The following is a 20435-nucleotide window of genomic DNA, read 5'->3' on the forward strand; positions in this document are numbered from 1 at the left end:
CTTAAACGCCGAGGGCAACTCCATAGAACGTCCACGCCGACCACGTGACCGCCGGCCCTTTCCCTCGCGGCTCCGCCAGCTCGAGCGCGACGATTTCTCGTCATTCCTCCCTGGAGAGTTTGTGGGGGTCGCTTCTCGAGACCTAGGACTCCTGGGCGCGGCGCGGCTAATCGATCGCCGAAAGGAAGAAGGCTTGGACGGGGCACGGCTCGATCGCTCTGCGCTCGGCTCGGAGGGGCGGGAGCCTGGCTGTGTAAGAAGCCATCCGGCTGGGTTTTTGGCGCCGCTGCTGCTGCCGCTGCCTCATCCTCCTCCTCAGCCCGAACTGATTTCGGTCAGGCTTGCTGGTGCAGCTATGGCGGAGCCTGCAGAGAAGATGTACCGGGCCGAGTACGCCAAGAGCAGCCGGGCTTCTTGCAAGAAATGCGGCGACAACATCGCCAAGGACTCGCTCCGCCTGGCCATCATGGTGCAGGTACTTCGCCTCCCCACCCGCCCCACCAGCCGCCGCGGGCTCCGTGCAGCCCAGCCGCGCCACGTTGCTTGCAGAGGCGCAGGTGCCTTTATAGGTGCGCCTCTGGGGCTGCTGCCGCCGCCGCCCTTTGTTTCTGGCAGCAGCCAGAAGGAGAAGCAGCCTTCCGGGGTCCGGTCATCCCGGCCATGTGCCGCATGCGGGTTTCGGAGGAGAAGCCGCCCTCTTGCACGGCCTCGCTCTTTGCAGGGCGGAGGGGCTGTCCCCGTTCTCCTCGTCTCGCTGCCTCAGAGCAGCTCGGGGTGCAGGTCTAGGTCTAGGCTGCAATCCTAAGCACACTTACCCGAGTGTAAGCCCCGAGGAACTCAGGGGAGTGGGGCGGCCGGCCTCTGGATAAAACGTGGTGAACAGCCCTGGGCTACGTTTACCTGAAGGCAGCTGTATAAAAATAAAGTAACACGCGGCGTAGGATTGCGCCATGGCTTGCTCATCCGCGGGCTCCTCCCTCGGCCTCATCCGGATGCCTAAAGGGGTTGGCTTGGTCACGGCGACGAAAGCTGCCCGCAGTGGCCGGTGTCAGTTTTTGTAGCTAGCCGATCGCCAAGTGCAAAATCAGGACTTGGTTGCCACTCTTGAAGATCTCGCTTGGGTTGGCAGCGATCAGGAGAGTTGACTTGCAGTTCAGGCTTTTGGGCATGCTTCTGAGAGAAGTAAGCCCCGTGTTACTCCCAGGTAAATGGGCAAAGAGAGGGTTGCTACCTTGATGTGCTATACAAATACAGTGCTGTGGGTTTAATAGGGAGAAAGTAACTCCCTTTAAACTCTGTGGGACTTGGTTTAGGTTCAGGGTACACATTGGATTAGGTGCCAGTCCCCCAGTCACATGACTCATTCACACGTTTTCAAGCTGTACTCCAGAAGCATGAGGACAGGGAACTTAATTGTGCTTTTTATGCAAAGTTTGCCTTGCCTTGGGTAATACTTTGTTGTTGGTTTCATCAGATCTCTGTGGGTACCATTTCTCTCGTTTTGCAAGTTGTTGTTGTTTAGTCGTTTAGTCGTGTCCGACTCTTCGTTTGCAAGTATTTATGTTTAATACTAGCAACCCCCTTCCCCCTTTTTGATGGCCAGTTTACTTCCATAGAAATCAATAACACGTAATGAAATAATATCATGAATATGCATATGCACCAGCTTAGTTTTAAATTCTGAAATGTTGTAACAGCAGTGGTAAAAGATATATGATGAAAAAACTTGTAGAACTCATGTGCTGCGAATAGGCAACACTACTTCTAAATAATTTGCATTTTAATCCTATGCATGCCTATTCACAAGAAAGAGCAATTGAGTTCAGTGAGACTTACTCCCAGGAAACTTGTCTATAGCAGTGGTTCCCAATTCCCCACCCTGGGTTCTGTGGCACCATTCATGGAACAATAACTACCATAGATTTGTCAACATTTTCAAAAGTCCATAGCTTGGCCTTTGAAAAACGGGGTCTGTAGTACTCCGCAATACATAGCTAATTGGGAGCCAATGGTCTATATAGGATTGCATCATCACTTACTTAATTTGTTGTTAGTTCGCCAAGAAATATACCTCAGCACCTTAACATTATAGCCCAATAAGGTAGGCTGCACTGACCTTAAAACGCAACCATTGGTAAGTATTACAAGGTGGTGAAAACAGTTGTAATATGAGTAAACCGTAGACAATTTGCATTGAATGCAGGTACAAACTGTCTCGACCAGTACACAAGTATTTGTGTGAACATGTACACTTGTTGATTTGTACAGCAAGTACTGTGTACACAGATAAAGAGACTACAACTGCTGGTGTATCCACAGGTTGCATACTCACTGAATGTAATGTGTGAACACATCTCATTGTAATGGTATAACACTAATATTACAATTACTTAAGCGTGGTTCAGTGTATGAAGCCTGAGAAATATTTGCCAGCTTTGTGCCCGTTCTTTCCCTTTCCCTCTCCCTACTCTGTTATGCCGCAGTTCAGTACTTCTGAGGTTTCTTGAATCAGTTTTTTGTTACAGACAAATTGGGAATCTGTGTTTTAATGTCTGGCTACAAACATGAGTTTTCCAGTCTGGGGGAATGACAGGAGCTCCCCCTCTGCTCTGGAATTATAGGCTGAGCTTGCAGTTTAAGAGGACATGGCTTTTTGGCCCAAGGAGGCTCTGGATTATCATCATGTTAAATCAGTGTTTCAAAGCCTGATCAAGCCAATTTGACAGCTGAGATTACGGAACAAGAACTGAAAGAAAGGTGTGAAGGCATACCTGAGTGGCAATGACTCAGACTTCTGTTAAAAGACAAAGTTGTAGCTAAAAATAGAGTTGGATTGCTCACATGCTGCTGTGGGTAACAAAAGATTTAGGTCATGCAGGAATAACTGTCTTGGAAACAAGTCTATTAAGATAATGCCTAGTAAAGCAAATAATTCAAGTGAACAGGCAGGCATAGATCAACAGCAAACAAGTGAACTTTCTCCAACAGAAAGACAGGTCTGCTCACAAGCCTTTCCCAACTGGAAAGGCATCCAAATAGAGGTCTTGGTTTCAGATTGCTTAAAGGTAAAGGGACCCCTGACCGTTAGGTCCAGTCGCGGATGACTCGGGTTGTGGCGCTCATCTCGCTTTACTGGCCGAGGGAGCCAACATTTGTCCGTAGACAGTTTTTCCGGGTCATGTGGCCAGCATGACTAAGCCGCTTCTGGCGAACCAGAGCAACGCACAGAAACGTCGTTTACCTTCCCGCTGGAGGGGTACCTATTTATCTACTTGCACTTTGATGTGCTTTTGAACTTCTAGGTTGGCAGGAGCAGAGACCGAGCAACGGGAGCTCATCCGTCATGGGGATTTGAACCGCCGACCTTCCAATCGGCAAGCCCTAGTCTCAGTGGTTTAGACCACAGCGCCACTCGCATCCCATTGCTTACATTGCATCAGATTGCTTACTCCACTTAAAAGACAATGTTCAAAGATTGTCTTCCGCTATGAATTTTGTGGCTACAATTATTCATAAATCAGACATGGAAAACATTTCTCTTGGAAGGTTCAGAGGCCTCTGTTAACATATAGAGCACTGTATAAACATCTGGAAAATGATAGAAATTCAATTAGCATATGCTGGGTAATCCTGAAAGACTTACAGTATTCAAAATAAAAAATAATTCTTGTTTATTGAACAAATTGTATTGAATAAATACAAATGCTTGGGCCTAACAAGTTATTCTAAGTTTTGTAATCCCAATATTATTTTGATGGGTCCTGCTCCTCCTCTAGTGAGGAAAAGATGCTTGGCAACTGCTCACTGTCTCCCAGAAATCCCTAGCTCATTCTACATTTCCCCATTTTACATTGACCACATCAGTGACGGGGGGAATGTTTCAGAACTCATGATAGTTAACAGAGTATGATTCTTAAACTGCCTTCTTTTTTTAAAAAAAGGCCTGATGTGCAGTGGTTAGAGTGTTAGACTAGAACCTGAGAGACAATGGTTTGAATCCCCACTCAGCCACAAAGCTCACCACACCGTAGTATCCAACACCAGGTTGAACGAGCACCGCCAAACCAATAACTTGGCCCTTTAGGGGGAAGCGTAACCCCATCACAGATACTTCGGATCCCTATTGTGAGTAACTGATGCCCTATAGTCAGCAGGACTTTTGTATTAAATGGATTTTGTTCTCACACATCTAGTTCCTTGCTTTTGTTTGGAGGAAGTGAAATACTGCCATGGAAAAGTTGTGCAATAGCACCTTTAACGATAGACAAAGAGGCTGCCCTCACATAGCATTGCAAACCATCGGAAGCAAAGAAGAAAACATAGCTTCATATTGTGGTTTGCATGGAGCAAGACAAGCCATAAAACATGGTTTGAACATAACATTAAGTCAGGGCCTGGAGAGGAAGGCAGTGGGAACTCCTGGACTAACGAGTGGGGTGAATTATACGAGAGTGTGTGTTCTGTGAGGGTCACAAGGTCCAAGTCCATTAGGAATTAAAATAAAAATCCTTCCAGTAGTACCTTAGAGACCAACTAAGTTTGTTATTGGTATGATAGGTGTGGTAAACCTATTGACGACTGTTAACGACTGCAATTGGTCTTACAGGAAAAAGCAATGGGTGAGATGGCTAAAAATAGCTTCATCATGTACAATGAGATAAGAATCCAATGTCTCTATTCAGACCAGGTCTCTCCATGGTTTTAAGTTTGGTAATAAGTTGCAATTTACCGTAGCAGCTTCTCTTTCCAGTCTATTTCTGAAATGCTTTTTCCTGTAAGGCCAATTGCAGTCGTTAACAGTCGTCCACCCATTCCCACCCTTCTGAGTAATACCCCTCCCCACCCTCTCACTATATATAAGGGTCTGGTGACTTCTGTTTCAGTGTATCTGAAGAAGTGTGCATGCACACAAAAGCTCATACCAATGACAAACTTGGGTGGTCTCTAAAGTGCTACTGGAAGGGAAATTTTTACTTTGTTTCAACTACGGCAGACCAACACGGCTACCTACCTGTCATTAGGAATTACCGTAAGCATCAAAAGCAGCAACTTCAGTTGTACAGTACTGGGAAGCAAGTGGCAGTGGAAAGTGGAAAAGTTAGGGAGAGGAATACTTTTTCATCTGCTGTAGCTTTTATATTACCATGATCTGAATAGATTTGCTTTATATTCTAAGGCCCCCTATAATATGACCCAGAATCCTCTGCAGTGTGCAGAGGTTGCAAGGCGGGTCTGGGTTTCCACAGCGGAAAAATCAGTGTAGCTGAGAATACAGGGTTGAATCCAAAATTCCCATGAGCAGAGCCCCACTCACACAATGTTCTCACTGAGGAAGTGGAAGTGTTTTGGATTCTTTGGTCCAATTACTCCTTCCAGTCCCTGTGTAGTTATTCCAGAAGGTTAAGGGTTTAAGATTGGAAGAAATTTAAAATTTATTTAGAAAAGAATTATAAGATTAAAAGTATTTAATAAAGGAAGTGGAAGTATAAGGAGGTTGTAGAAGCCAATTTGATTTATGTAGGATGATTTAAGATAAATGAAAAATAGTTAATGTTTTTCAAGATCCAATTTATATTTTGACTTATTGGTAATTGGCTGGGATAAAGGATCGAGATTAATATCTATAATGAGTAATTTGGAAAAAGAATGTTCGTAAGATTTAGAAGTGCTAAATTAGCTATAAATAGAAACGTAGAAGGGAGGATAGGAGGAAGTCTATAGAGATAAAGAATCGTATTTGATCAATATAGTATTATATAAAGTTAAATTTCTATGTTATCAATGTTCAAATGTGTTCATGATTTTGTATGCCTCTGGGTTTTTTTCCTGTTTCTATGATTGTTGTGTTTTTCTTTTTCTTTTTGGTTTTTTTCTTTTTCTGTTAATATAAAATCAATAAAAATATTGTAAAAAAAACAAAAAAATAGAAAAAAAAATGTACAATAAAAAACGACATGCAGTATAAATTATGGACCCATGGGGTGATTTCCCCAAACTGCGCACACCTGGCTTTATAAGTAAGGACGTGGTCACAAAGGAATAATTGGGAGCTTTGTGTTCATCCCTGATTTGTTCCTTTGCAAGTGGGTCTCTCTGACAGTGAACCCCACTGGGATCAGCTACCCTAGGGAAGTTCCCCATTGAGAAACTGGGGAGGCTCTGCTGTCAGAAAATACCGTTCTGCAGATTGGGACTGACTGCACGTCTTTGAGGTTGTCCTGTGATGTTTGGTGACTGACAGGTGGGGGGTCTCCCCAAGCACCTATTACAATTTCTGGGGCCCTGGGTGAGTTTGCATCGGAATGGTATTGAGTGGGGTGTCTGTTTCAACTCAACCTTGTTGCTTTGGAGTAGGGCCTTGAAGCACGAGAGGTGCTGCCTCCTTTGTGAGCCTTTACCTGAGGACACTTAACGTTGTTCTGAAGAGGCCGCTGCTCACGTTTCGGCGCTTTTAGAGCGTTTAGGATTACTTGGTAATAATGATGGGAGGTTACGCTACGTTCTGCTCTGCCGTTCACAATACTTCAGGCGCTTCGTGGAAAAAACCCTAACGTCTGCTGTCGGAAGTCAATTTATCAGCTAAATGAGATTACATTCCTGCATGAAGCATTTCAAGGGCATCAATAGGAGATAGGATATTTCATAGGGCTTCAGGCTTCTTCTTCTTTTGGTTTTAAATTTATTCTGGTTATGCACGGCATATTTCTGACTCCAGTTACTCTGCTCTAATCGGTGTTCTTGATACCTGAGAGCTTCAACATGTCTGCACCCATCTCCCAAGTCTATGCCATTTTTGAATACCCTGAAACCCATTAACCTCTTACTGCCACCTTTTATCTACCTGTTCCCAGACCTAAAAGAAAGATTGAATTGTGGAGAATGTTTAATTTAATATTTATTTTGACTGTTTTTATGCCACCTAATTACTGTAGCCTCTTAAGTAGCGTAGAAGGGGACACGCTGCAATAAAACTAAAACTGAGTTTAAATTAAGAAATCCTGGAGTGGTTTAACAATCAGTTCCTCTTCCTAGGGCACTCTGGGAAATGTAGTTCTGTGAGCGGAATGGGGGGGTCTCCTAACACCCTTAACAGACTACAGTTCCTAGGATTCTTCGGGGGCAAGCCATGGCTGTTTAAAGTGGCATAATACTGCTTTAAGGTGTAGCTGTGGCCTGAATGTGGCCAGGATAGTAACTAAACCGCCTCTGCAGTGCTTTGGTAAAATGATGAAGGATGGAGGGGTGATGCTCTGGGAGGAGGTGAGGTTATAAAATACATTATAAGCTGGGCCAGAATTACATTGGGTTCCTACACATACACACTACAAATGGGATACCCATGTTCATATTTGAGGGTTTTTTCCTCTCCTTTTCTTATTCTTACCATTCTTTTCTTCTTAGTCCCCCATGTTTGATGGCAAAGTACCCCACTGGCACCACTTCTCCTGTTTCTGGAAGCGGGCTCGACTGGTGTCCCACACTGACTTGTTCGGCTTCTCGGAACTGCGTTGGGAAGATCAGGAGAAAATTAAGAAGTCCATAGAAAGTGGCGGCGCAGGAGCAGGTAGGCAAATGTTTAGTGACTCTCGAAAGAGATAGCCACTTGTTGCATGAGCCTAGGTATCAAGCAGCTTTGGGCAATTTGGGTTCCCAGGCTTGTGTGCTAATTGCTGCCCCAGATGCGTGGAAGAAGAATCAGAAGAGTTTGGACTTGATATCCCGCCTTTCATTCCCCTTAAGGAGTCTCAAAGCTGCTAACAATCTCCTTTCCCCTCCTCCTCCACAACAAACACTCTGTGAGGTGAGTGGGGCTGAGAGACTTCAAAGAAGTGGTGACTAGCCCAAGGTCACCCAGCAGCTGCATGTGGAGGAGCGGAGACGCGAACCCAGTTCCCCAGATTACGAGTCTACTGCTCTTAACCACTACACCACACTGGCTCTGTCCAGGTGTCCTGGACGCAAGGAGACCGGCTGTAAATAAGAATCAGCCTCCCGTGTAGTCGCCATGGACATTTGCAAGTTTTCAGCTTGAGGACTGGAGGAAATGGTTTTTGCTCTTACCACCTGGAATCTTCTTTATCCCCATGGGATTGATTAGCTGCAGTTTGGTCTCTCTCTCTCTCTTTTTAGACATAGATACCAAATGGGGCTCCAGGGTTAGATTTAACTCATGTTCACTACCCAGAGCTCCATGAAGGGAAATGCCAGACATTTATCTAATATATATATATATATTGTTTGTTTTCCAGGCAAAGGTGACCAAGAGGGAGGTGGCAAAAGTGATAAATGTTTAAACGATTTTGCCGCAGAATATGCAAAGTCCAACAGAAGTACCTGCAAAGGCTGTGGTGAGAAGATAGAAAAGGTAAAATAGGTGTGCAATTCTGCGTCTCTGTAATATGAGTTATAGCACTCATAATGTATAAATCCTTTTCGGGAAAGGCCGTAGCTCAGTCTCTGAGCATCTGCTTTGCATGCAGAAGGTCCCAAGTTCAGTCCCGGCATCTCCAGGTAGAGTTGGGAATGCCCCGAATCTGAAACCATGAAACGATGCTGCCAGTCAGTGTAGGCATTACTGAGCTGGATGGACTAATGATATTACTCTATATAAAGCAGGTTCCAATCTTCCTGCACTGTGGAGGGTTGAGAAATTCTCTAGAATGTGGCTGGGGGCTAAAGAGGGAATTAGCAAAAATTGCCTCCTTTCAGAGCATGATCTGTTGTTGTGGACCTTTCTGCATGAATTAGAGGCACTGATTAATTTAATTAATGGGGGAAATTAATGAGATTTCTCTCTCCAAAATGATTCATCATTGTCTTTATCTTTAAGATACATATTTTTTTTCAACCTTCTGTCAATAACTCATGCAGGCTTTTACAATCTTGTAGAGCTCACATGTTTGGTATAAGAGCTGACTTAGCCACTATAGTGTGAATTTGTGTATAAAAATGCGCTGGCGTTTTTGCACATAACAGTAACCGGACTATGGCTTACTGTGAACGTGCAAGCATGCTGGTGCTGGGAGAGAACATCCTGGCCAGTTTTGCAGCTCATGGTTTTTTTCGAGCAAGACAAACTAGCACTAGATCTACACACACATAAAAAATGCTGTGAAAATGTGTTTTAAAAAAAGGTTTGAAGGGGGGGGGGAATACATTGAATCTGCCATAGGTCACTGTTGCCATCCAGTATCATATTTGTATATTGTACTTTACAACACACTTAAAATATTTTATTTGCAGCTGTATAGCTGAGTCCCCAGTGTGGCAGTATTAGGACTGGGGGAAGATGAAGCAGGTTCCAGCATGCTTGCTTGTTCACAGCAAGCCATAGTTTGGCTTACGTGAGGCCAGAAACACAGGAGAGTTGTATGGTCTGACTCATGTTATTTAATCCGCCCTCCTTCTCCCACTCTCTCCTGCAGGGTCAAATCAGGATTTCAAAGAAAATGGTGCATCCCGAAAAGCCCCAGTTGGGGATGATAGACAACTGGTACCACCCAGACTGTTTCGTCAGCCGCAGAGCAGATCTGGGGTTCCTTGCCTCTTTTAGTGCCTCTCAGCTGTTAGGCTTTGGGCTCCTGAATGCTGAAGATAAAGAGACTCTGAAAAAGCAGCTGCCTGCAGTCAAGAATGAAGGGTATGTTGTTGATTATGCCAAAGGAAGGCAGGATTTCTGTTGACACAGCAGTAGCTCAGGCAGTTGTGAGTAATGCAAGAAACTTTAAAAGGTCTTTCTTCAGTTTTCCACTCCCCGGAGAGAGGATGTTCAGAGAGCTGCCAGGAGACTGGTTCAGTTAGCTCAGGCAGGGGGCTCGTCTGCAGCAACTTAACCTTCCTTGCGAGACAAGTTGCTCAGACTGAAGTCCTGTGATTTGACCTTGTTGGTTCATGGAGCTACCTGGTCCTGCTGGGCTGCTCATCGGCAAGCTAGCACTTCATAGTCGCAGATAACAGGCTGCCCGTTGTTCTGCCCTAATGGCACAGGGAGTAAGGTGTCTTGACTAAGCTGCAGTGGTTGCTTGTGTGAAGCCCTTAACAGGGTCTCCTTTGGTACAGTGGGAGTGTCTGCAAACGTAAGATAGACTCGCACAACGGTGGGACCAGTGTTTCTCAAACCCCAGCATTATTGGACTGCAAATCCCATCACCCCTGACCACTGGTGCTGCTAGCTAGTGTTGATGGGAATTGTTGTCCTGCTGAGGATCCAAGTTTGAGAAACATCACACTCAGGGCTAATCCAGATTTCCTTTCATCCCTCTCTTTCCCCTGGGGAAACCCAATCTGCCACGGAAGTGGAGCAAATGTCAACTGGGGTTTCCCCCCATTTGCTGTGAATCAGTGTTAAAGAGTTGGGTTTTCCAGGGAAAGCTGTGGGGCAAACAGAAGACCTCTCAAACTCATGCCTAGAAAGCATGGGGCAAGCAGAAAACCACTCACATCCATGCTTTCTAGGCACGGGGTAAGTGGAAGTGTGGACAAACTCTTAAATGGCCAACTTCTAGCTGAGGCTGTTCATGAAATATATATACAAGCCTTACTTCAACACTTGGATGGTATTGTGAGCCAGACAAAGCACCCAGCTCCTCTTAGGAAAGTTGCTTCTATGCCATGTTTACACTCATCAGCTGTTGCTTGCTGCCAATGATTTGCATGCTTTCTTCCCATGTCAGTATTATGAGGCTGCTGCTTTGCCTCACACCCAGAGCAGCATAGGAAACTGAAGCTGGATAAATGATTTGCTCTGGCATCTGAACCTGATCATGGAGGCTTTGCCTATGTAAATGCCTGCGGGGGCGGGGCTTTTGCTTCCATTTTCAAAGGAGATAACTTTTCATTAATCCTCCTGCACCCCTTCCATAATGAAATATTTGCATTAGCTTGCCAGGTTACTACAGAAGCACAGAACAGTGCTAGAATCACAGTGGAAAATAACTTAGCTTGGGTGTCAGTGCTAAAAGCAGCTTCATTTGCCTTACTAGTTTGAAATCACTTAGATTCTTGGTTTCTGTAAATACGGCCATGTAAAAGGTTCGCATGCAGCAGAGATATATCCAGTTCTTCAAAAATGGCTAGACTTTCAAGAAGCTTTCTCATTTAATAGGCAGACCTTTGCACCCAAAGACCAAACAAGGCATTGTGGCACAGTTCATAGAATCATAGAGTTGGAAGAGACCACAAGGGTCATCCAGTCCAACCCCCTGCCAAGCAGGAAACACCATCAAAGCATTCTTGACAGATGACTGTCAAGCCTCTGCTTAAAGACCTCCAAAGAAGGAGACTCCACCACACTCCTTGGTAGCAAATTCCACTGCCGAACAGCTCTTACTGTCAGGAAGTTCTTCCTAATGTTTAGGTGGAATCTTCTTTTTTGTAGTTTGAATCCATTGCTTCGTGTCCGCTTCTCTGGAGCAGCAGAAAACAATATTTCTCCCTCCTCCATATGACATCCTTTCATATATTTGAACATGGCTATCATATCACCCCTTAACCTTCTCTTCTCCAGGCTAAACATACCCAGCTCCCTAAGCCGTTCCTCATAAGGCATTGTTTCCAGGCCTTTGACCATTTTGGTTGCCCAGTCGCTTCCTTTTCATCTCTTGGGGAAGGGGCAAAACGTCAAGTCATAGAGCATCTGTTTTACATGCAGAAGGTCCCCTGTTCATTCCCATTGTCTCCAGGTAGGGCTGGGAGACCTCATGACGTTTTGTCCATTTGGCAAGAGTGTAGTGAATATGACTTGAGGGAAATGCTTTGATTTCAGCAGTGGGAAAGAGTCTTCGTGCGGTTAGACTATTAACTCCCATCATCTCTGCAAATTGACCACGTTGGCTGGGCCTGATGGGAGAGGGGAGTCCAACAGCATCTGGAATGCTGCAGTTCCCCCATCCCTGCTGTAGAGCATCAAGATAGCTGAGGAGAGAGATACCTTTTAAATGGCCATTCAGCTAATGCTTCAGGAAGGAGTAGGTAGGATGGGCTTTCTAGGACTGCAATCTTGGACTGGAGACAGAAGTCCCAAGCATATGACCAGTCTCTAAGATCAAAGTAGGAAAAGGAGGGCCCGCAGCACAGGAACAAAGAGAAGAGGAAAATGTTTCTGTGATCTTGTGTGGTGTTTTCAGTTATCAACATTTAACCAATTTTGCATTTAGCTCAATGTATCTCAAAGTGTTAAACCATTTCTGGGCACTTTTCAGTTTCGTGATTTGCATTTTGATGATGGGGATACTTGAAACAGATCTCACAGATACATGTAAAAGCTGAAAAGAAAGGAAGGGGAAAGCCTATGCCAAATAAAGGTTAAGGTAAAGGGACCCCTGACCATTAGGTCCAGTCGTGACCAACTCTGGGGTTGCGGCGCTCATCCGCGTTATTGGCCGAGGGAGCTGGTGTAGAGCTTCCAGGTCATGTGGCCAGCATGACAAACCAGAGCAGCGCACGGAAATGCCGTTTACCTTCCCGCGGTAGCGGTACCTATTTATCTACTTGTACTTTGACGTGCTTTCGAACTGCTAGGTTGGCAGGAGCTGGGACCGAGCAATGGGAGCTCACCCAGTCGCGGGGATTCAAACCGCCGACCTTCTGGTCGGCAAGCCCTAGGCTCAGTGGTTTAACCCACAGCGCCACCCGCATCGCCAAATATACAGTCCATCATAAACTGGTGCTGCCCAAGAACTAGTAAATGGAACTTATGGTCTAACTTTTGAGTAACTTCTAATGTGAGTTTTCTTTCTCCTCCAGGAAGAGAAAAGGAGATGAGGTGGATGCCAACGTGATCTCAAAAAAGAAACCAAAAAAGGAGAAAGAAAAACAGTCTAAACTGGAGAAGCTGCTGAAGGTTTGTTTCTCAGTGACTTCTTTTTGTTTCTTAATTTGCTTCTCACTGACTAAACACTCTTAAACTACCTTCTGGGGGGGATTCAAAAGCAGTGTGGACGTATGGAATAAAAGTATAGATCAGGCTTCCTCAAACTCTGCCCTCCAGATGTTTTTGGCCTACAACTCCCATGATCCCTAGCTAGCAGGACCAGTGGTCAGGGATGATGGGAATTGTAGTCTCAAAACATCTGGAGGGCCGAGTTTGAGGAAGCCTGGTTGAGATTGTCCTTTCTGCATTGCCTCTATCCCAGAGTGGTTTGGAATCAAGCCATATATGCAAGATTTGCTCCAAGCAGATCACAGTCAGTAAGCCAAAAACAAACATTGGCTGCACGTCATAATTGGGAGCGAAACAAACCAGGAGACTCCGGAGCGGTGGTGGTTTCACCAGCAATATACAGTCATACCTCAGTTTAAGTATGCCTCGGTTTGAGTATTTTCAGTTTAAGTACTCCGCAGACCTGTCTGGAATGGATTAATCCACTTTCCATTACTTTTTGGGAAAGTTCGCTTCAGGTTAAGTACGTTTCAGGTTAAGTACAGACTTCCGGAACCAATTGTGTTTGTAAACCGAGGTACCACTGTATTGCTGAGTGAAACCACCATCCCACTGTGGCCTCATACTGCGCAGAGGGAGAAAAGTTGTATCGGTGAGGCGCCCCAGATGAGCTGTACAAAGAAGCTGCCTTATTCCAGTCCGCTAGGCCCTGGGGTGAGAGCTGCGACAATTTCCCCTGGCGCCTCACAAGCTGAGGCAAATGCGGATTGTTTTTTCGACATTGCGGTATATCGCCAGACCACAATGTTTGGATGGCGATATACCGCAGTGTTGAAAAGCTGATATCGCCCAGCCCTAACCTCCACTCCTTTGTTAGCTGACTTGCTAACAACAGAATTAACCGTTAGGATACAAACTGAATGATCCCTGCTGTTGCACTTTAAACATGGGGCACCTCCTTTTTTTCCCTCAGTCTGCAACCCCTTCTGCTCCACCTACATTTTCTCCACCTCACTGTCCACATGAAATTAATCTACCGTATTTCTCCAAAAATAAGACATTTATTTTTCCTCAAAAAAAAAACACGGTGGCTTATTTTCAGGAGATGTCTTATTTTTTTATTAAGTATGGTACAGTTTAACCTACAAGGTTAAACTGCCTATCACTATGGCTTATTTTCGGGGTATGGCTTATTTTCGGAGAAACACGGTATATGCAGCCCTTCAACCTTAGGTTACCCAGTCCTGATATGGAAGATAGCATTTTACCTTAACATAATCGCCTGCAATGTTCCTTGCCATGTGTCTTGCATGTACAGTGGTATCTCGGGTTTGAACTTAATTCGTTCTGGAGGTCCGTTCTTAACCTGAGGCGTGCTTTCGCTAATGGAGCCTGCCGCTGCACGATTTCTGTTCTCATCCTGGGGCAAAGTTCTCAATCCGAGGTACTACTTCCGGGTTAGCGGAGTTTGTAACCCAAAGCGTTTGTAACCCGAGGTACCACTGTACTGCACTTTGTTGTTGTTTAGTCGTTTAGTCGTGTCCGACTCTTCGTGACCCCATGGACCATAGCACGCCAGGCACTCCTGTCTTGCACTGCCTCCCGCAGTTTGGTCAGACTCATGTTCGTAGCTTCGAGAACACTGTCCAACCATCTTGTCCTCTGTTCCTGCACTTTAATAGTTCCATAAAGAAATAAATCTCTCTTTTTACTGTGTTGTTCTCTTCTTCAGGAACAGACGGAATTGATTTGGAACATCAAAGACGAGTTGAAGAAATCTTGTTGCACCAACGACCTGAAAGAGCTCCTGATAGCGAACAAGCAAGAGATTCCTTCTGGGGAATCCGCTGTGAGTTGGATGCTGTTCTGTAGATGACATTTTGACTACGTGCTTGCTCTGTATTAACACTCCTTGCACGTTAATTACATTTAGGTAAATGCTGACAAAGTGAAATGTTTATGGAGGGAAAGCCCTACTCTTAATAGCTTCAAGAAGAATGTGGTTTGCGTCCACATGTAGGGAAGTGTTGATTTTGTTGCCCTTCACCTGAAGATCTCAGGGCGGTTCACAAGATAAAATTGAGAGAGGAGATATTCAGTACTTGGTTCTTCTTCTGAGGGCAGGAAAATTGGAAATGGTCAAAATGCTCTTGTGATTGCGTGTTCTCTGGATGACTGGAAACATTTGTAGAGCTGAAAGGTAGCTAGGAGGTCACCTCGTCTAGCCCGCAGCTCAGTCCAAGTCCTGCCATGTAGGATTCAGCCACACTGTCCCTGACATGACTGTCCAGCCTCTGCTTAAATATCTCCAGCAAAGGAGAGCCCACCACCTCCTGAGGCAGTCTGTTCCACTGCTGAACAGCTTGTGCTATTAGGAGTTTTCTTTTAATGTTTAGCCAAAAACTGCTTCATTACAATTTCCAACCACTGGTTCAAGCTCCTGCCCTCTGAGCATAGGTGCCAACTCCCAGATGGAAAAATCCGGGATTGGCAGCAGCGCGGCACCAGAAGTCGCGCTGCGGCCATTTTGGAAGTGGGCAGAGTAGCACCGGAAGTTGCTTCTACACATGCTCTGCCCATTTCCAAAATGGCCGGAAGTCGCGCTGTGGCCATTTTGGAACTGGGCGGAGGAGCACCGGAAGTCGCTTCTACGCATGCTCTGCCCATTTCCAAAATGGCCGCAGCGCCAGAAAGTGCTTCTGTGCATGTCCAGAGACTTCAGACATGCGCAGAAGGAGCCTCCCCGGATCGGTAAGAATCCAGGGGATTTACGGGATTTTTAAAATCCAGGCTGCCAGCGGGAAACAGCTGGAAAAACTGGGGTTTCCCGAGGAATATGGGAGACTTGGCAGCTATGTCTGTGAGGTGCCTGTACTGTTGTCAGTTTCAAAATAAAGAGCAAATAGAATATGCCAGATGATTATTATGCTTGCTCATTATTATGCTTGCTTATTTTTTTATTTTTTTTATTTTTATTATCATCACCATCATTTAATAACGTTGCATACTGCCTTTCATTCAAAGATCACAAGGCAGTTCCAGGGTGGATTTGATTTAAATCACGATTTATATCAAGTAAGACTTGATTTAAATCATTTTTTAAGGAAAGACACATTCTTGCTGGTATAATGTTAATATTTACAACCAGAGGAAAGTTTCGTTTTTGGAATAATAAATTTTCAGAATAGTTTTTACAGTTATATCAAAAATTACTGATTCGGTACTTTCAGAAATGCATAGACAGATAATTATGAAATTATGGTGAGGTTTAATAAGTTAACTGTTTATATTTGGACAACTTTTCTGCTGTACTTTATTGGAAGGGGGGAAATAATCATTTCCTTAATAACAATTTAAACAATTTATTTAACTAAAACAATAACATTATAGCACATGTATCCATGTTTGTTAATTGATGTGGTTAAACAATTTAAAAAAAACTTGGACTGAGTTTTAGCACACATGAAAAACTTAAAACAAATCCTTATTTCCTGATGAATAGCCTTTGGACTATGATGTAACTTAAATAGAAAAGTATCTTTAGAAAGATTTTTCCTACAAAAGCATTTTATTTTTAAAATCCAACTTTTTTAAAAAAAAAAATCATTGATTTTTATCCACCCTGGGCGGTTCATAGAAACACAAAATGAGAACACAAAATACATGGTGATAAAAAAAACCAAACCCCTATAACCCACCTCCCACAAACATTTTAAAAGCCGAAGAAAGTTTAATCAGACAAAGCTCTGGTTATAGAGAAACGTATTCGCCTAGCGCCTAAAGATGTTGTCAGAGGATCGTCGTGGCTACTCTAGAGTAACTCCGCTTGAGTTCAGTTTGTCTTTAAAGACTTTTATTGTGCAAAGTATTTACAGTGTAGAGATAGCTTAAAACATGACCTCTCATCTCAAATCAGAATCCGGCAATGGCGTACGTCTGTTCCTACGCCAGCAAAGTAGTCTGGGCACCCCAAAACGCCTCCCCCCTTGACCTGCGTTGTGGCGCTCTCCTTACTTCTGGCACTGGAAAGAGTGGTGCCCTCTCAGCTTCCTCCCTGAGCAGAAGGTGTCTTGGCTCCGCAGCATCTCTTGAGTGTCTGCCTGCCTCCCTCTGCCCCCCGAGCTTCCCCATTGTTCCACCCTCTGATTTCTCTCCTCCTCCAAGTCTCCCCCTCCCCCCCTGGCTCCTTCAGAACCACTGGTGCTCTCTGTACTTAACAAGGTGGACGTCAGGATGATGGGGGCTGGCTCCCTGTAGGGAGTCACCCTTACAGATGTGTAATGAAGGCATTGGGTGAGCCTCCCTGAGGAGAGCATTCCACAATTACTATTATCATTACTACTTATTGATTACCTGCCCTTCACCCTAAAGTCCCAGGGTGGATTGCAGTAATAAAACAATATTAAAAACACAACTTGCTGTCCTAAAAATATTCTAAGAGAGATGCTAAGAGCCATGTAGGGAGGCTCCCTCCTCCACAGTATAAGACGTCTTGCAGTCTCTGCATCGGCGGTGCTTGATTTCTTCCCTCCTAAATTGTAGGTGTGGTTTCCATGCTTCTCTCAACATGCCCACTGAGAGGCTGTGTGTGGTTCTAGATTGGGAATGAGGGACGTTTGGCCCTCCAGATATTACGAAGCTGCACATCCTACCCGAATCCTGGCCATGCTGACTGGGACCGATGGGAGTTTGGAGTCTTAACAGCTTCGGAAGAGCCCCAGGTTCCCCATCCTTGATGCCAATGAAGGCTTTCAGGTTTCTGACCTGCAGCAGATCGCCTTCCCAAACTTTGGCCTTTCGGACCCAGCAACGTACAATCCTGAATCCCATTGACGTCTTCTGCCCCAGGAGTCCCAAATTTGGAAAGATCTAGAGCTACAGGCCATCTTGCTGCAGAGTGAGGTCCTGAGTTGCTGATCTGTGGGTAGTGTGGTGCAATAAATACTTCCTCTTTTCTTTCTTTTTCTTGTCTTTTCACGGCTTTTTTAGATCTTGGACCGTGTCGCAGATGGTATGGCCTTTGGGGCTCTGCTGCCCTGCGAGGAGTGCAAAGGGCAGTTTGTGTTCAAGAGCGACGCTTACTACTGTACAGGGCACATCACCGGTTGGACCAACTGTGTTGCCAAGACGCAGACACCCAAAAAGAAAGAATGGGTAACCCCAAAGGTAGGCAGTGCACCATGTTTTTAACTGCATACTTATTATTTTATGTATTTCATGCGCCCCCTCGCCCAGATTGTCCGGAGTTTTGGGCTGGGTTGTCATCAATATGCTGATGACACCCAGATTTATCTGTTGATGGATGGCCGTCCTGCCTTGGCCCCGGACACACTGACCAAGTGCTTGGAAGCTATGGCTGGATGGCTACGTGGGAGTCGGCTGAAGCTAAATCCTTTGAAGACAGAGGTCCTCTGGTTGGGTCAGGATGACATGGGGCGGGGAGGCCAATTTCCATCTTTCGCTGGGGCCCAATTAGTGTCAGCCCCTTCTGTCAAGAGCTTGGGGGTAACCTTGGATGCCTCCCTTTCCATGGAGGCGCAGGTTGCAACCACAGCCAAGGTGGCATTTTTCCATCTCCGCCGCATTAAGCAGTTGGTCCCCTACCTTTCGCAGCCTGACCTGGCCACAGTGATCCATGCGGTGGTCACCTCTAGGCTTGATTATTGTAACTCGCTCTACACGGGGCTGCCCTTGAAACTGACCCAGAAACTCCAGCGGGTGCAGAATGCCGTGGCGAGACTCCTTACGGGGTCCTCATCGCGAGATCACATTAATCCAGTGCTTTACCAGCTGCACTGGCTCCCGGTGGAGTACAGGGTCAGGTTTAAGGTGCTGGTTTTGACCTTTAAAGTCTTACGCGGCTTAGGACCCTCGTACCTACGGGACCGCCTCTCCCGGTATGCCCCGCAGAGGACATTAAGGTCCACAAATAATAACATACTGGAGATCCCAAGTCACAAGGTGGTTGGACTGGCCTCGACCAGGACCAGGGCCTTCTCAGTACTAGCCCCAACCTGGTGGAATGCGCTCTCTCAGGAGACTAGGGCCCAGCGGGAGTTGTCATCTTTTTGTAGGGCCTGCAAGACGGAGGTGTTCCGCTTGGCCTTTGGACTGACTTAGTCTGACCGCGGTGTTACCCTCCCTTAAGGCTTTATCCTACAGATATGTAAATGAGGTTGCACTTGTAGATTCCTAATTTTAAAATTGAATTTTAACATTGTATTTAATCTGCATTTTAACTGAATTGTTTCTTTTATGCTTGCTTTGATATTATTGTTGTTTGCCGCCCTGAGCCCGGTCTTGACTGGGAAGGGCGGGGTATAAATAAAATTATTATTATTATTATTATTATTATTATTATTATTATTAATAGCTACACATACAAACACAGTCTCCCTGTGCTGCCCAGTACTGTAATCCCTTCCCCTGCTTCCCTTCCCCATCATTCTGATGAAAATAGGTTCAGGCTGAACCTGGAGAATTTGGACTGACTTTGTCCCATGCACAGCTGCCTTGCTCTATCTTCAGCAATAGCCTTAGTGGATAGGAGAGAAAGGAGGAGGCAGATACTTCTCTCGTTTTTCCATCTGTCCCCTCTCCATCTCCAAGAGTATTTTTTCCCACAGTTGGCAGAGCCAGGCTTGCTTTGATTAGCCTAGGGTTAGTCAAATGCATCTAAGTGATTCCTGCCTGGGATGCAGGAATACTTTGCCCCTGTTCTGAACCGCAGGTCCCAAGGGGAGCCTGCGCACTCGAGTGGTTTGATGCAGGGATGCTAAAGGAGGACGTCAAAAACTCCGGCATGATCAGTTCCAGTGCTTTATTGTAAGAAAGAGCAAGCTTGCAGGAAATCAGCCTGCTGGGCTTCGCTGACATTACAAACACAGGAGTTGTTTATTATTATTATTATTATTATTATTATTATTATTATTATTATTATTATTATTATTAAGCAGAAATGGTTAGAGCCCTGTCTGGGATGGGTAAGGGAGATGCAGCCTAGATTCGCACCAAAACTTCCCCACCCCTCCACTGAGTTCGGAATGCAGAGGAGAATTCTAAGCAAAATGTATTTGCGCTTGAAAGAAATTGTGTGTGGCTCCAAGTCCAGGGTGAATTGCATTTTTGGAGAGAAGCAGGCCTCTAGTAGTGCAGAGGAATCTTCACAACAGCAAATATTCTTTGAATTAAGTTGATTTTGATCATTGTAGTAGCCTGTGGGACTTTCTCACGTGTGTTAACTTTTCTTACCCAAAATGCAGGAGCTCCGGGAAATTGCTTATCTAAAGAAATTCAAATTTAAGAAGCAGGATAGAGCATTCCCTCCAGAGGATGCCCCTGCAAACTCAGCACCTCCTCCAGAAGTTTCTACCCATATTACAGAGAACTCAGCAGCACCAGCAGGTAAATGACCTGCAAGCATTGTTCATACTAATGATAAACTGATTTGATGAAGAAAACATTCCAAAATGTTTGCAGAATTGGCTGAAAAGGTTGAGGAAAGCACAGGGCATAAATGGCCTTTTCTGTCCTCTTGCTGCCACCTACTGGCTAA

General features: G+C 45.2%; 1 protein-coding gene across 2 annotated transcripts in view; it reads left to right on the forward strand.

Annotated features, from left to right (window-relative positions):
* Positions 1-234: 234 nt before the first annotated feature.
* PARP1 (poly(ADP-ribose) polymerase 1) overlaps positions 235-20435 on the forward strand; it is a 38795-nt gene continuing 18594 nt past the window's right edge. Inside the window, exons 1-8 of one of the 2 annotated variants that reach the window (XM_060272969.2) lie at positions 235-475; positions 7402-7564; positions 8250-8365; positions 9426-9640; positions 12745-12841; positions 14613-14729; positions 17870-18046; positions 20143-20284. In XM_060272969.2, coding sequence (XP_060128952.1) covers positions 356-475; positions 7402-7564; positions 8250-8365; positions 9426-9640; positions 12745-12841; positions 14613-14729; positions 17870-18046; positions 20143-20284 — 1147 coding nt within the window. In that variant the 5' untranslated portion in view covers positions 235-355. Of the gene's footprint in view, positions 476-817; positions 1205-7401; positions 7565-8249; positions 8366-9425; positions 9641-12744; positions 12842-14612; positions 14730-17869; positions 18047-20142; positions 20285-20435 lie in introns of those variants that run through there. The other variant, XM_088666633.1, reaches the window with a different exon arrangement.

This window comes from Zootoca vivipara, chromosome 3, assembly GCF_965207765.1.
Source record: "Zootoca vivipara chromosome 3, rZooViv2.hap1.1, whole genome shotgun sequence".
Lineage (NCBI taxonomy): Eukaryota > Metazoa > Chordata > Lepidosauria > Squamata > Lacertidae > Zootoca > Zootoca vivipara.